The sequence below is a fragment of the Lissotriton vulgaris genome, chromosome 11, assembly GCF_964263255.1.
Source record: "Lissotriton vulgaris chromosome 11, aLisVul1.2, whole genome shotgun sequence".
NCBI classification, from domain to species: Eukaryota; Metazoa; Chordata; class Amphibia; order Caudata; family Salamandridae; genus Lissotriton; species Lissotriton vulgaris.
Window position 1 is genome coordinate 420096753 of NC_141699.1, and position 16333 is coordinate 420113085.

General features: G+C 41.6%; 1 protein-coding gene across 1 annotated transcript in view; it reads left to right on the forward strand.

The window, feature by feature from the left end:
- Positions 1 to 16333, forward strand: part of NFU1 (NFU1 iron-sulfur cluster scaffold) — a 135117-nt gene that overhangs the window by 73417 nt on the left and 45367 nt on the right. The window contains exon 6 of the mRNA XM_086943488.1: positions 2603 to 2666. Within this exon, the coding sequence (XP_086799614.1) occupies positions 2603 to 2666 (64 nt within the window). The remainder of the gene's footprint in view (positions 1 to 2602; positions 2667 to 16333) is intronic.

A 16333-nucleotide genomic window follows, 5' to 3' on the forward strand; every position in this document is an offset into this window, starting at 1 on the left:
GGGACAGTGGGTCAATGCTTAAACCTTTATCCTATAACAAAATATACCAAATCTAAGGCGAGCTCTCTTTACTTGGAATTCATGGGTTTGAACTCTGCTTTTGACATGGTCAATAGGGACAAGTTTGAAACCTTATGTTGAGCATGGAAATAGAGAAGTCTATTGTTGCCTTTTTGTGTGATCTACACATGGACTTGACCGCCTCAGTCTGTTATGGACTCAAGAGAGAATGTACTTCGAAGTTCGCCCTTCAAGGGGAGGGGTCCGACTGGGTTCCAAATGATCTCCCTTCTTATTCACGCTGTATGTTAATAGTTTTTGGCATGGTCCTATCCTCAACAGGGCCAAATTTGCCCTTGGTCAGTGGCCGGGCAGTGCCTTTTTTGCTATATGCTGACAATGCTGTGCTGATCTCCAGGGCAGCCTTGGGCATACAATGACTATTGGATAGTTCTGTGGATTTCATGGACAGCCTCGACCATAACACCAATTTTACCAAATCTAACATAATGGTAAATGGCCCTAAGAATATCAAATGCAGATCCCATTGTATCCAGGGCAATAAGCTGAGGAAGGTAATGGAACTTCCATATCTTGGGATTCTCTTTGACTCCTTGTTCAACTAGTCGTCTTTGGTTAATGATATACTTCACGCCTTTGCAAGAAGTAATGCCTCAGATTTAGATTTTGCCTTGAGGTGAGGGCACTGACCTGTTGTCCCGTTGCTTAAAATTTATCAGGCCAAGTGCATTGCAATTGCTTCTTTTATCAGTGAGGTTTGGGGGTACGCAAATTTAACGCTCTTGCAAACAGTGGAGATCACTTTTCTTAGGCAACTGCTTTTTTGCCTTGTAGTGTAGCTACTTATAACATTCCCGAAGAATTAGTGATTGGTTAAATTTCTGATCTAATTCAACTCAGACCCTTAATTTTGTGGTTCTCTGTTTGGCTTAAGAATTAGATCAATTGTCAAGGATTGTCTAAATCTGGATAACACCCTTAAAATTCAGATGCTCAAATATGTCAGGGACTTTTTCACTTTATTAGGCCAACCTGATCTGTTTCACAACCCTGAAGTTATTGTTAAGGGGGATGTAATGTAGTCTGGGCCCAAAAATCTTTTTTGGTGCTAAGGAGGGAAGGAATCTAGTGCCCGGTCTATGATTACTGTTAGATCCAATGTCCTAATGCAAACTAAGCTTTTTATTGACCTGTTTTAGGTTCAACTTTATACACCCTCTGTTACGAGTTCTGAAGGGTCAGGCCAATGATGTAGATAGTATTCCTTGCTTTGTGATGGTGTATCTGTTCAAGACATCTTGCATTTTGTTTTTATATGTCCTTTTTTATTATCATTAGCACAAAAGGTTCGTAAAGCCTATTCTTGTTAATCAGAATTTTAGTCAAGCCAGGTCCACTCTATCAAATCTACAGATGTTGTTAGATGTTAGAACTTGTCATGATGGTGCTTGGTTTTTTAGTAGTACAGTCAGAATTAGGAATACTATGATTATAGATTGATTTTAAGAATTATTATAATTTTGATTAGATTTGTTTGCTTTGTGAATGCTGCTCATGATATTTCCTTTTCTATGGTTTATATGCGATTTTATTTATAATGAATTAGTATTTTACTGATTAGGCTGTATTTTTTTGCCTTTTCCAGTTTCAATTTAAACCGAATAAAGAATTATGAATGGTATGAACTGTTGTAGTGATGGCTTCCAGTTTATGATGGCACCTAGAGGTATCAAAGTGGGAATTTCTCTCCTCTTTCCCCACATCCTATTGCTAGGTTTGTACCATGAATTAGAAGAATCATCTTTTACTCTTTCAAGCATTCCCAGCTTAACTCACAGGTGATTCACTTCTGTCTTTCAGTTATAAGGCATTTCTTGACAAATGTAACACACTAATATCATAAATCCTGTTCATCAGTCTTGACATGTACTGAAGGGGAGAGCTTTATCAAAAAGAATCAGAACCCAGTTGTCTTTGTGTGCTGTTTGTTTGGAATGGAGTGTTACATAATTACTTTAAAATGCTATGTTTAGATTGCCACTTTTTGTTAATTTTTTTATTGAATTTTTTTTTCCAATGCAGGAAAAGTATTCTGGGATCCTGTTTATTGGTAGACAGATTCTGTGTTTATAAACTGTATCAATGACTGATGGAGAAAACTTTTATTTTCAGGAAAGCCTTAAGATGTATTTTTTACTTTTACATTTTTGCCAACTAAAACAGTGCCGTCAATCCCTTCAGAGGTTGGTTAATGCATCCCAGCAGCTGACAAGCTTGTATGAGATTTCACTAAGGCACATCCCGCCGACCCTTGCTGCCTTTATGGTGTTGTTTTCAGTAGACTTGTATTTTTGTGCTGTTTGGATGCTTCCAATTTTATTTTAAGCATGCGCTGTCGCCAGAAACACACAAAATTACCTGCTTTGGTAAATTATTTTCTTTTAACATATTACCAACTCTCATGCAAGTGTACTAGGAAATGGGCTATTCCATGGAATGAAAGACTGTTTTTGCAAGCAAAGATGTTTTGTGTTCTATTTATTGAGATGGTTGATAATGTTTATTTCTCTCCCCTTTCTAGTTGCATCTGAAGACGATGATGAGGTGGTGGCTATGATTAAGGAGCTTTTGGATAGTAGAATAAGGTAAGTGCAGACTAGAGACAGAACTGATAGCACATAAGCAAATGTCATGTATTAAGTGACTGTCAAGCTCTTCTTGTGGGCCACTTTTGTCTCCCATTTGGGTATATGTTCACACATGTATCAGTAAAGCTCATTCCAGTGTTTAGGCTTGCTGGTATGGAAGGACACTTAGGGTGTGGTAATAATGCGGCAGGTACTAGCTGGATAATATCCTGTACAGAAAAAGGACACAAGACCTAAATTAAGATTGATCGATTCACAGAAATATATATGTTAAGGAAAGTGGATGACCGATTTACTGTATTTTTTAAGCCGGAGGTCATTTTACGTTAAAATTGGGGAACCGGAAAACCTTTCTGGAAGATGAATATTTAACTAGAGAAAGCCTTAATTTTGCATTGTTAGTTGGTCTCCTGGTTTGAAGTGGCTCTTCACCAAATGTGATTTGCCCCTTCAGAACGCCTTGCAACTGTGCAATGTAGTGGCAGTGTGGGAAAGGCATGGGGAAGCTGTTGAGAATGCAAATTTTGGCCAAAACATTAAGGTAAGTATTAAAATGAAATTTTCCTATTTTCTCAGCCACCTACTTCCTCATGTGTTTGCTCAACATTTTATCGTGAGTTGGTATGTATTTAAGATGAGTGAATAATGTTTTTTACAACTTTAAAATTTCTTGTGAAGTCTCAGAAAAATCCATGAAACTTTAATGATATGTTCGAGGCATATGGGCTGCAGATGGTACATTTATGAATAGATCGCCATCTGGTGTTGGGCTCGGATGATTGCACTTGTTTTACTCTTGGAGAAGTCTTTTGTCGTCAAAAGACCGATGACTCCTTCTTTGGGTGCTAGTGCGCATGGGCATCGACTCCATCCTTAGATTGTTTTTTTCCGCCATCGGGTTCGGATGAGGATCGAAGCGCTCCAGATCGACTTTGAGAAAAAAGTGATATTTCGGCGCGTATTCCCTTTCCAATTCGACGGTATTGTTATCGAACAAGAGTTAATTTCCATTTTGACGCGTTTCGACGTCAACAACAACATTTACAACTTCTACGTCGACGAGACCGGGAGGCCTATCTCAACGTAGTCCAGCCCGGAGTCCATGGAAAGGACTCCATTCAAAAGATGTCCAACGTGTGGTGCTAAGTTCCCACACAAGGACCTACACGAGGTGTGCAATCTCTGCCTATCACCTGAACACGAATCCAGGGACTGTGAAGCCTGCGCAGCATTCTCCTCCAAGTCGACAATTAGAAACCGTCGAGCCCGAAGACGCGAGGTGTCGAGAATGCAGTCAGAGGCAATCCCGGAGCTGTTCGATACCCAGCACCCCGAAGAAGAAGATGAGGACGAGTCGGGGTCGGAAGTGGACTAGTCTGATGTCGAAGAAATCAACGCTCATCAAACCGTGAGTGACGATGTCCCCTTACCAAAAAACCGACCCCGTTTGGTGTCGACCCAGCCTTCGAGCCCGGTCAGACTACCGAAAAAAGTTTCCGACGCCCCGCCTTCGGGCCCGGCAACGAAACTGTAACACTCGGCCTCCCACCATGTCGGATCCGAGAAGCGGTCGACATCGACACCGAAGCTCCATACAAAGGAAGGCTCGCAGTCGAAAAATTCCATGTCGAAAGCGAAACATGCTTCGACGTCGAAGACTTACTCGACACCGAAAAAATCTGAATCGAGCAAATTCTCGGTGCTGAAAACACAGAACACTGACGGTCAGAAGCAAAGGCACCTTTCGGAACCAAAAACTTCGGTACCGACACAGGAGCATCAGACAGATCCAAAACAAAAGACTTTGTTTATCGATCCGCAAACTGGCAAAGTGGTGACAAAACTACCTAAAAAGAGGAAGAATGAACAGTTGGACAACAAAGCTCTTCCTCCTAAAAAGAGAACAATGGGGACAAATACAACTCCTCCCCTTTCTCCTCAACCTAGAGACACACCCTCTTCTCCTCTTCCTCACACTCTGCCAGCTATTCGTCCACCTTCTAAACCAAGACCATCTACACCTCAAACAGATGTAGAAAGTGATACAGGGGAGGGAGAACTTCATGGGGATGACGACACTGCCCCAGATGAAGCAGACCCATGGGAGGATTATAACGCAGGGTCAGATAATGATAATGACCCCGAACTATATCCCTCAAAACCTTCACCACCTGATGATAATACAGGTTTTGCACAGTTAATTAATAGGGCAGCAAAATACCACAAGGTAGACTTACACACAGAACCTCAAATAGAGGATTTCCTTTTAGAAACACTACCTTCTGCACAAAGAACATCAGGAACACTACCAATGCTTAAGGGTCTCCTCAATCACACATCAGACATATTCAAAGACCCAGTGAGGGCTAGGGTATTAAACCCAAGAATTGATAAAAAAAATATAAGGCAGCCCCAAAGGACCCAATATTTATCAAAGGACAGGTAACTCTGGACTCGCTAGTAGTCACAAACGCTCGTAAGAGAGCAAACTCATTAACTACAGGAGAAGCTCCTCCTCCTGACAAGGAGTCCAAGTTAATAGATGCCTCTGGCAAGAGAGTAGCATCCCAAGCGGCAAACAGCTGGCGCATAGCTAATACACAAGCGCTACTTGCACGCTATGATAGAGCTCATTATGATGAGTTAGAAAAACTCATTACACATCTCCCTAAGGAACATCAAAAAAGGGCAGACCAGCTCATACAAGAAGGGAAGATAATAACTAACACTTCCATTAAATGCGCCTTAGACGCAGCAGACACTGCAGCAAGATCCATCAACACCAGTATCATGTTAAGAAGACATGCATGGCTCAGAGTCTCAGGGTTCAAACAAGAAGTACAAACATTCTTATTGAACCAGCCTTTTGATGAAAAAACACTTTTCGGCTCAGGTACAGATGAGATGTTAGAAAAGATGAAAAAAGACACAGAAACGGCTAAATCAATGGGAGCATTGCAACAGCCAACTCAAAGGGGTTCCTTTTGTTGGTCCACCTATAGAGGCGGGTCAAAGAATACAGGCACAAGCCAGCAATCTACCTCTTTTACACCAACATCACCCAGAGGTAATTCAAGAGGCAGTTACAGAGGTAACAACAACAAGGGTAGAGGTCGTGGAAATAACACCCGCAACTCCCCAACCCCAAAACAGTGACTTAATACAGCTCCCCCAGACCATATAACACCGGTCGGGGGACGTTTATCACAGTTCCTACCTGTCTGGGAAAACATCACATCAGACAGGTGGGTGAGACAAATTATCCAACTCACAGCTACCCCACCAAACACCCCCCCCCCCCCCCGAAACAGCGTCCAATGAGTCAAGATCATCTAACCTTGTTAAAACAGGAGGTACTATCACTGCTACAAAAGCATGCCTTATTGAAGGTTCCACAACATCAACAAGGAACAGGGGTATGCTCTCTATACTTCCTAATTCCCAAAAAAGACAGGTCTCTAAGGCCAATACTAGACCTCAGACCTCTCAATGCATACATAAATTCGGAACATTTCTACATGGTCATGCTCCAACAAGTACTTCCTTTACTGAAGGAAGGGGACTTTCTTTCTACACTGGATCTAAAAGACGCTTACTTTCACATCCCAATTCACAAAGCCCACAGGAAATACCTCCAGGTTTGTTGTAGAAGGACAACATTATCAGTTGAAAGTCCTTCCGTTTGGGGTCACAACAGCACCAAGGGTGTTCACAAAATGCCTAGCAGTGGTTGCAGCACACCTAAGAAGACAACAAATACATGTCTTCCCTTACTTGGACGATTGGCTAATAAAGGCCAAATCACAAGAAGAATGTCTTCAAAACACACAAAAGACCATTCAGTTGCTGCACCAGCTAGGGTTTACGGTGAACTACACAAAATCCCACATGCAACCAAACAAAGTTCAACAATATCTAGGGGCTACTATAGACACAGAAAAAGCCAAAGTATACCTCAATCCAATCAGGATCCAAACAATGCTCGCGTTGATCCAAAGATTTCAACCACAACACTCACTAACAGCTCGAGTGTTCATGCAGCTATTAGGGATGATGTCCTCTGCAATACTGCTAATACCATATGCCAGATTACAAATGCGTCCGCTGCAAGAAGGTCTAGCAACACAGTGGAATCAGGCTCAAGGTCAGATTACAGATCTGGTGTTAGTAGACGACCGCACACATCGCTCTCTGAAGTGGTGGAACACAACAAACATTTCTAAGGGGCGGTCGTTCCTAGAACCGATTCCACAAGTGATACTAACAGCGGATGCATCGCTCACCGGATGGGTAGCGCATATGGAGAAATATACAGTGCAGGGAAGATGGAGTGTGCAGCAAAAAAGACTGCACATCAATCATCTAGAACTACTAGCAGTGTTTCTAGCATTAAAAGCTTTTCAAATGCAGATTCTCAACAAAGCAGTCCTGATCAGAACAGACAACATGACAGCGATGTATTATATTCAAAAACATGGGGGGGGACACTCTCTCAACTATCCAGACTAGTGCAGGACATTTGGAGATGGGCCATTCCTCAAAAGACCTATCTGTTAGCCGAACACCTACCAGGAGTTCAAAATTAGATAGCAGACATCTTAAGCAGAGAGTCAGAACAAATACACGAATGGGAACTGCACGACCAAATACTGCAGCCATTCTTCCAAAGATGGGGACAACCAGAGATAGATCTCTTTGCCACTCATCAGAACGCAAAATGCCAAACCTTCGCATCCAGGTACCCACACCACCTGTCGCAGGGCAATGCGTTATGGATAAATTGGTCCAACAAATTTGCATACGCTTATCCCCCTCTCCCACTAATTCCATTAGTGGTTCGAAAACTGCAACAACATTCAATGACAATGATACTAGTAGCACCCACGTGGGCACGACAGCCGTGGTTCACCACGCTACTGCAACTCTCACAGGTGCCACATCAAAAGTTAAGAATATTACCCATGCACCTTACACAGAACCATGGAGAAATAATGCACCCAGATCCCAAACAATTGAACCTAACGATCTGGCTCCTGAGGTCATAGAATTTGGATACTTAAATTTACCTCCAAACTGTATGGAAATCATTAAGCAAGCAAGACGTCCTACCACCAGAGCATGCTATGCAGCAAAGTGGAAAAGGTTTGCTGTATACTGTAACAGTAACAACATCAACTCTCTGGACGCATCCACTAAAGATATTATTTGCTATTTACTACACTTACAGCAATGTAACTTGCTTACACCTCTATTATACATCTTGCAGCTATAGCAGCGTACCTACAAAACAGGCAACATCTATCCCTGTTTAAAGTGCCAGTAATAAAAGCTTTCATGGAAGGCCTCAAGAGAGTCATTCCACCAAGACTACCACCTTCCCCGGTCTGGAATCTCAACATAGTACTTACCAGACTAATGGGACCACCTTTCGAACCGATGCATAGGTGTGAAATACAATTCCTTACATGGTAGGTGGCCTCTCTTATAGCCATTACTTCACTCAGAAGAGTAAGTGAATTACAGGCATTCACAATACAAGAACCATTCCTACAGTTACACCAGAATAAAGTGGTTCTTAGAACAAACCCAAAATTCTTGCCTAAAGTAATTTCAGCATTCCACATCAATCAACCAGTAGAACTACCAGTCTTCTTTCCAAAACCACAGACGGTAGCGGAAAGGGCCCTACATGCATTAGATGTCAAAAGGGCAATATTGTACTGCATAGAAAGAACACAAACTTTCAGAAAAACCAAACCACTATTTGTAGCGTTTTCTCCAACACATAAGGGCAATCCTATCTCTAAAGCAGGCTTTGCCAGGTGGATTGTAAAATGTATACAAATATGTTACATAAAAGCAAAAAGGACATTAACTGTTCCTCCTAGAGCTCACTCTACACGTAAACTAGGGGCATCTATGGCATTCTTAGGAAAGATTCCTCTAGATGACATATGCAAAGCAGCAAACTGGGTTACACCGCATACCTTCACAAAACACTACTGTATCGATGTGCAGGCAACACAACAGGCTAGAGTGGGCCAAGCTGTACTAAAAACTTTATTTCAAACTGTTGCAACAGACACTGGTGACCACCGCTAGGGAGGTAACTGCTGTATAGTCTATTCATAAATGTACCATCTGCAGCCCATATGCCTCGAACGGAATATGTTACTTACCAGTATGCATCTGTTCTTGGCATTGAGGGCTGCAGAGTGGTACACGCCCTCCCAGCCTCCCCGGAAACCTGTGTCTGTTCCAACACTATCTTATTTAGATACACTTACATGGGCATTTCTCTCTGTATTCTATCATACTACTCCATCTAACCCTACTATGGCAAAACAGTCCAAGGATGGAGCTGATGCCCATGCGCACTAGCACCCAATGGGGGAGTCATCGGTCTCGTGACGACAAAAGACTTCTCCAAGAGAAAAACAAGTGCAATCATCCGAGCCCAACACCAGATGGCGATCTATTCATAAATGTACCACTCTGCAGCCCTCTATGCCAAGAACAGATGCATACTGGTAAGTAGCATATTCCTACTGTAACATTCTGGTAGGTCTGGGACAAAGTTAAACATGTGCCAGGTAGAAAAGTGATGTGGGTAACTCTCTCATGACAGCCAATCAAACTAGTTTGCCTCGCAGTAGGCCTCAATGCCTACTCCAATAAACCAATACATCCACTCTCTGCAATTGATAGCAGACTGATTTTCAGTGGAAAATCCAGGTTTTTTTTGTCGTTGTGAAGAAATACGAATTACAAGTTGTAGGAATATGGATCTTCACCTCTGTGCTTTCCATTGTTAGCACAGCATATTACCTGCAGCAGGATCCTCTTGAACAAACACCTGGCGTTCTGCCACTGCTGTCAGAGATCTCAAACTGCCACTAGTTAGTAGAGCACACAATTCTGTTTGTTAAAGTATTTAGAAGGCTCATAACTACCACGCAAACTCTGCGCACGGACAAACACGGCAGCATATGAGTCCAAGGACTTTTACCTTGTAGAACCTGAATAAACCTTTTTCCTAATGTTTACTGAATACATTGGTATTCAGCTAAGCAGATTTCAAAGAGTCGTGGCATGAAATAAATGAATGAAAGCACCTTTCCTGGGTTTGAGGAAGTGCTGAGCTGTTCAAAACAATTGTGTTCGAAGTCTGAAGATTGCAGGGAGAAATGTGAACTTTTTATTTTCTTTATTAGCATACAAACCTGCCAAATACAAAAATAGCACAGATACTTTCACTGTGTCCACTGCCATACAAGTCGACAGGTCAATGCTTAGAAGCGCATGTGTCAAACACAAGATAAACTTTTTGTTTCTATGTTCGAGATAACAAAGGTCGGCATATAGACTTCACAGGAACAGATGTTATCTGTAAAAACAGTTTAAATATGATATAGCACACATGTTGCCCTTGTCTATTCAGTTAGGATCCACTTCTTGGATACATTAAGAGTCTTTCTTCTGAGAGTGATAAAAATTGATTGATTCACAGAAATATATATGTTAAGGAAACTGGATGACAGATTTACTGTAGTTTTTAAATCGGAGGTCATTTTACGTTAAAATTAAGGAACCGGAAAACCTTCCTGGAAGATAAATATTCATGAGGGATTTAACTAGAGAAAGCCTTCATTTTGCATTGTTAGTTGGTCTCCTGGTTTGAAGTGGTTCTTCACCAAATGTGATTTGCCCCTCCAGAACGCCATGCAACTGTGCAATGTAGTGGCAGTGTGGGAAGGGCATGGGGAAGCTGTTGAGAATGCAAATTTTGGCTCAAAACATGAAGGTAAGTATTAAAATGACATTTTCCTTTTTTTCTCAGCCACCTACTTCCTTTTTTTCTCAGCCACCTACTTCCTCATGTGTTTGCTCAACATTTTATGCGTGAGTTTGTATATATTTGAGCTGAGTGGATAATGTTTTTTACAACTTTAAAATTTCTTGGGAAGTCTCAGAAAAATCCATGAAACTTTAATGATATTACTGTAACATTCCGGTAGGTCTGGGACAAAGTTAAACATGTGCCAGGTAGAAACGTGATGTGGGTAACTCTCTCATGACAACCAATTAAACTAGTTTGCCTCGCAGTGGCCTCAATGCCTACTCCAATAAACCAATACATCCACCCTCTGCAATTGATGGCAGACTGATTTTCAGTGGAAAATCCAGTTTTGTTTGGTCGTTGTGAAGAAATACGAATTACAAGTTGTAGGAATGTGGATCTTCACCTCTGTGCTTTCCATTGTTAGCACAGTTAGTAGAGCACGCAATTCTGTTTGTTAAAGTATTTAGAAGGCTCATAACTACCACGCAACCTCTGCGCACGGACAAACACGGCAGCATATGAGTCCAATGACTTACCTTGGTGAACTGAATAAACCTGTTTCCTAATGTTTTCTGAATACATGGGTATTCAGCTAAGCAAATTTCACAGGATTTCAGAGTTGTGGCATGAAATGAATGAATGAATGAAAGCACCTTTCCTGGGTTTGAGGAAGTGCTGAGCTGTTCAAAACAATTGTGTTCGAAGTCTGAAGATTGCAGGGAGACATGTGAACTTTTTATTTTCTTTATTAGCATACAAACCTGCCAAATACAAAAATAGCACAGATACTTTCACTGTGTCCACTGCCATGCAAGTCGACAGGTCAGTGCTTCGAAGCGCATGTGTCAATAACAAGATAAACTTTTTGTTTCTATGTTCGAGATAACTAAGTTCGGCAAATATACTACACAGGAACAGATGTTATCTGTAAAACAGTTTAAATATGATATAGCACACATGTTGCCCTTGTCTATTCAGTTAGTATCCACGTCTTGGATACATTAAGCGTCTTTCTTCTGAGAGTGATAAAAACTCTAGCAGGGGTCCTCAGATCAGTTAGTAATCCAGTGTAGGCTTCAGGTCTTAAAGATCTTCATCTTCACCAGCACAAGGGCAGAGACATTTTGCATACAGCTCTATTGTTCCTTTAGTTTAGGGAGTTTTCATGACACCCACTTTAGGGGCAGTAGTGCATCCTTTCATGCCATCTCAGTGGGTCAGTTTGTGGCTGTATCAGAAATTGGTATCGCTCTGCAATCCCAAGCAGTGTAACAGAAATTAGCTTTGTTGTTGGTACAGCTAGAGCAGATCTCTGATTGGACTGTATTCGGCACAAGAGCTTGCAACCCCCACTTTATCCATCTGGTAATGACTGCCTTGAAAATAGATCATGCAAATGTTCTTCTACAGTGAATGGCAATATCCTTTAGGTGCAATTATTTGCATGTATTCTAGCTAGTCTGTATCACCCAGAGTAGTTGAGCCATGGCTGGTGAATATTATTATATGAAGGGACTGCCATCGCCTAAGAGATGCCAGCATTAAGATAAGAGGATGTTGCGATCGCAAAATACTCTGTGTCACAGTGCCAAAAGGTAAAGATTATCTTCTGTCTTTGAGGTTTTGTCTTTCCAACAGATAGGGAATTTAATGAACTATCCATACGCAGACTGGATACAGAAATCTTGAATTCCAGCAGTGAACACTTATTAAAGCTGATATGGCAATGCCTTTGGAGTACCCAAGTGCACCAATTAGGATGTATTTTCTCTATAAATATGCAGCTTCAAACCCTTGACGGCAGATCCTTTTTTCTGCTCCTCAGATGCTGAGATCATTGGGTTTTCTTTAACATGTTTCAATTTTTTGTGGCAGGATGTTGCTGCCAGCATTCGACTTCATGCACTGCATCAGCTGGTGCAATCCGATATGTTTCCGACCCTTCTGATAATTGGATGTTTTGCCTGAGTTTGAGCCACAACTGCCCATAAATCCACCACCAAGTTTAACTTAAACAACCGAATATTGTGGTTAATGGTTGTTGTTTTAACTTAAAGTTGCTGGCTGTGGCAGAAAGAAGGGACTGTGCCTCGTCTCTTCAAATCTAAGCAGAGTAAAGGAAGTACCACCATTTCTAATTGAAACTGTCCTCTTCATTTTGACACAAGGTATCTGGAGTTAATGGGTTTCTGTGGCACCACATCCTTCCTCTAAGTACCCCAGGATGGTTCCCTGTTCGATTCAGATTCTTTACTCCTCTAGCAGCTCACTGCTTTTCAGAAGTTGGTACTTAAGATTTCTGCCCTCCTCTCAGACCCTGACTGTCCGCCACTAGATATCACAATTCTTGTTAGGTCTTGAACTAGCATTTCTCAGCAAGCATGTACTTCCATCACATGCATACATCCTTGGACTCAGTAAGGCATCATCATTTTTGCCTGTTGGACTCAAATTCACGTCGATTGCCTGCTCTGAAAATGCCAGTTGTTTGGATCCTTCTTTGGAAGGGAGTTTCCTGGGCAATATTTTTTCTCAATTGCTTTATTTATTATCTGTGAAGCCAGGTCTTCGGGAAACTGCAGTAGGACACAGTCACAAAAGTTGTGAACTAGGGCTAGTATGCTCACACACATGCTGGAGCACAAACGAGAGCAGAGAGGGTTTCTGTTGCCTTTTTGTTGCTGTTTGTATTTGCGCTGATTTTCTTGTTTGGCAGAAGCTAAAATCTGCCTCTCTGGTGGAGAAATAGCCGGCATCCTCTGCCCTTGATTAATTTTTCTTTTTTGACGGCGCCCTTAGGTGGAATTTAGATAGTGGGGCTAGAACTCAGGATATTAAGGAGCTGCAGTACCCCAGATATCATGGAAGAAAATAAGCAAGAACATTGGACATAAAAAAGTTTTATAATAAAATTGTTGTTTTTTTATTTGCAACATATCTGTTCAGATGCATAACTTGGAAAGAAAACTGTCAGATGTAATTTAACCATAATGAATGAATATAAAACTTCTAAAGCGCGAACTTAGCCCGAAGGCATCAAGGCGCTGCAGACAGGGTCAGTATATCAAAGTTCACAAATTACTAAAACTCGGGGTTTTAAGGGATATGAGGAGGACTGGAGCAAGAGAAAAAACAGGTCTTCAAAGATTTCCTAAAGGCAGGATGCAATTCCAAATTAGAGATTGAGAGAGGAAGCAGATTCCACAAATTTGCGCCCAACAGCAAAAAAGGCCTTCCTCCCCATCTGGCTTTCCTGAACCTAGCAACTGTTACCCAATTCCTAGCAGCAGATCTTAGATTCCTGCTCGGAATGCAACGGTGAAACAATTTATTAATGCCTTCCGCACCCTTGTTGTGCAAGTCCTTGTGTACCATACACAGTGCTTTAAAAGCAATTCTCCTCCCCAGCGGGAGCCAGTGAAGGCTCTTAATGGTGGATGAGATGGCATGAAATTTAGGGAGACCCCTCACCAGCCTAGCAGCTGCATTCTGCACTAGTTGGAGTTGGCGCCAAAGTACCCCATTTATTCCTAAATAAAGGGCATTGCAATAATTCAACCTAAATACCACAAGAGCAGCCACTGCCTGTTTCCGAGCTGAGAGGGAGAGAAAAGGAAAGATCTTCCTAAGAGTCCTAAGCATCCTAACTTTTTTTGTTAAAAATGAGTAAATCTGTTTTTATGTATAAAAAAAATCGACTTGAAACTAATAATACACATGTACAAAGTATGCCCATTTTAAAAATGCAAACCCCTTTTCTGAAGTGCAAATCGGGTGTTTCCCCGTGTATATTTGAATATGAAGAGAACAAAGAGTTCGATATACCAAGATATTTTACAGTTGCAAGCTCTACGATTAACAAAATCAAAGGGTTTGTAACGACAAAATGACCTTTTCAAACATACTAAATTTATTTTGTGAGTTGGTATACTATTATAGTCTCATAAAATAGGTTTATCAACCAAAACCAAATCGTATTTAGGAAGGGATGTGAAAGGTGCGTCTCCTCAAATTTGCAATTCAATGTGGTATGTATCAATTGTCTGCAGTTCCTGTTGCAAATCAAAAAGATAGTTACTGATTTACAACAGGAAAGCTATCCCTGTTGGGCAGCCTCCCCTTTGTGAAGCCTATCAAGAGATCTGGGTGGAGCAGGCAGTGGTCCTAGTGGCCAGTACCTCCTCCCCTTTGTTCCAACCCCCAAATGTGTGCCCACACCTTTTTTTATATATGCATTGGTTCCTTTGAGAAACATGAGCTTCTTTAATAACAAACAAATCCTATTTGCAAATTCAAATGATGGGATGTGTGTCTGCTGCTCCTTGCAGCCCGCCCTGCCTGTACCTGTAGCCAGTCAGATTGTCACAAATAGCGACACTCTAATTAGTATGCATAAGGAAGATCATTCTGAGATCGATCCCCTTAACTAGATATTTTGTGATTTGATTGACCTAATAGCATATAGGTTGCTTCAAGAAATTAAAGGCTTGTTTCAAAATCCGGTGCACAATTTCGACCAGTTCTTAGGACATCAGGCCCAAAGATTTTTAGTAAGGTGAAAACAAACACAGGTGCATAGTTGTGCTTTTTGAGATGCATGCCTACCTAAAAGCACTTTTCTCAACCTTAGACCAATGTATTCATTGCAAGGCTAACTTGGCCTTCCATCCTTCTAAGCTCAATACAATGATAACTATTTGATAATGAGTGATTTGAAGCACTATAACATAAGTTATCATTAGAAATTACTCACTTTTGTACTTGTTGGATGATTTGGTGAGGCATGAGGGTTTCATAGATATTTAGAGGACAGGCTTAGTTCAGCCATTGCTCCCTGTGTCAGGCATCTGCCTCTGGTCTATATGTTCTTCCTTGCATAGCCAGATGCCCACTATGGTGACTGTGCTATAACTGTTCAGCAAGTACTTTATGTAATAGCCTACTGCACCACTCATGGCGCTGAACAGAATGTCTGCAATGGAAGGCCAAAAAACAAGCTAATTCTTGTGGTCAGCCACTCAGAACCTAATTTACACACCCAGTGCTTAATGTTTCTCCATGCTTTTTTAGTTAAGGGTTACATCTTCAAGTTTTATAAAGAACTCCGCTCATTTTTTTCTTTTACCCCATGACAAGTGGGGTGTCCACCTCGGCATGAGTTCCCTCTTCCCCAATCTCGCCATAATTTTCAAATCACTCACCTGTACCTGAACTCAGTCAAACACCTAAAGCCAGAGTTTCACCAGCTCACATTTTTGGGATGGGGTGTCTGTAAAGATGAAATGAAATTAAATGTAATTTATAAAGCGCATGGCTGCCCGAGAGCGTCCCAGCGCTAACAGAAGAAAAATAGAACAAAGAACAACCTGAAGAGTGTACCGATAATTAGGAATCCTTAGGAAAAAAATGTTTTAAGGGCCTTTCGAAACTTAAAATAACGGTTCGGTACGAATCCGACTGGGGAGAGAGTTCCAGTTTTTTGCCGCATTTACAGAGAAGCGGCGACCCCCTGTGCGTGCCTTCCTAACTCTGGGAACCCTGGCAAAATTTCCAAGGTCCGACCGGAGAGCCCGAGATGATTTATAAGGGCAAATCAGGCTCCTGAGGACCGGAGGTCCTTTACCCTGAAGAGCCTTATGGGTTATGCATAGCGATTTAAAGATGACTCTTTCGCGTATAGGCAGCCAGTGAAGCGCTCTCAAAGCCGGTCTAGCTGAAGATCTTCTTGAGGCACCCGCAAGCATCCTGGCTGCAGCATTCTGCACCCGTTGAAGAATATTAATGGTAGCTTCGGGAGCTGCCAAAAACAGGGCATTACTAT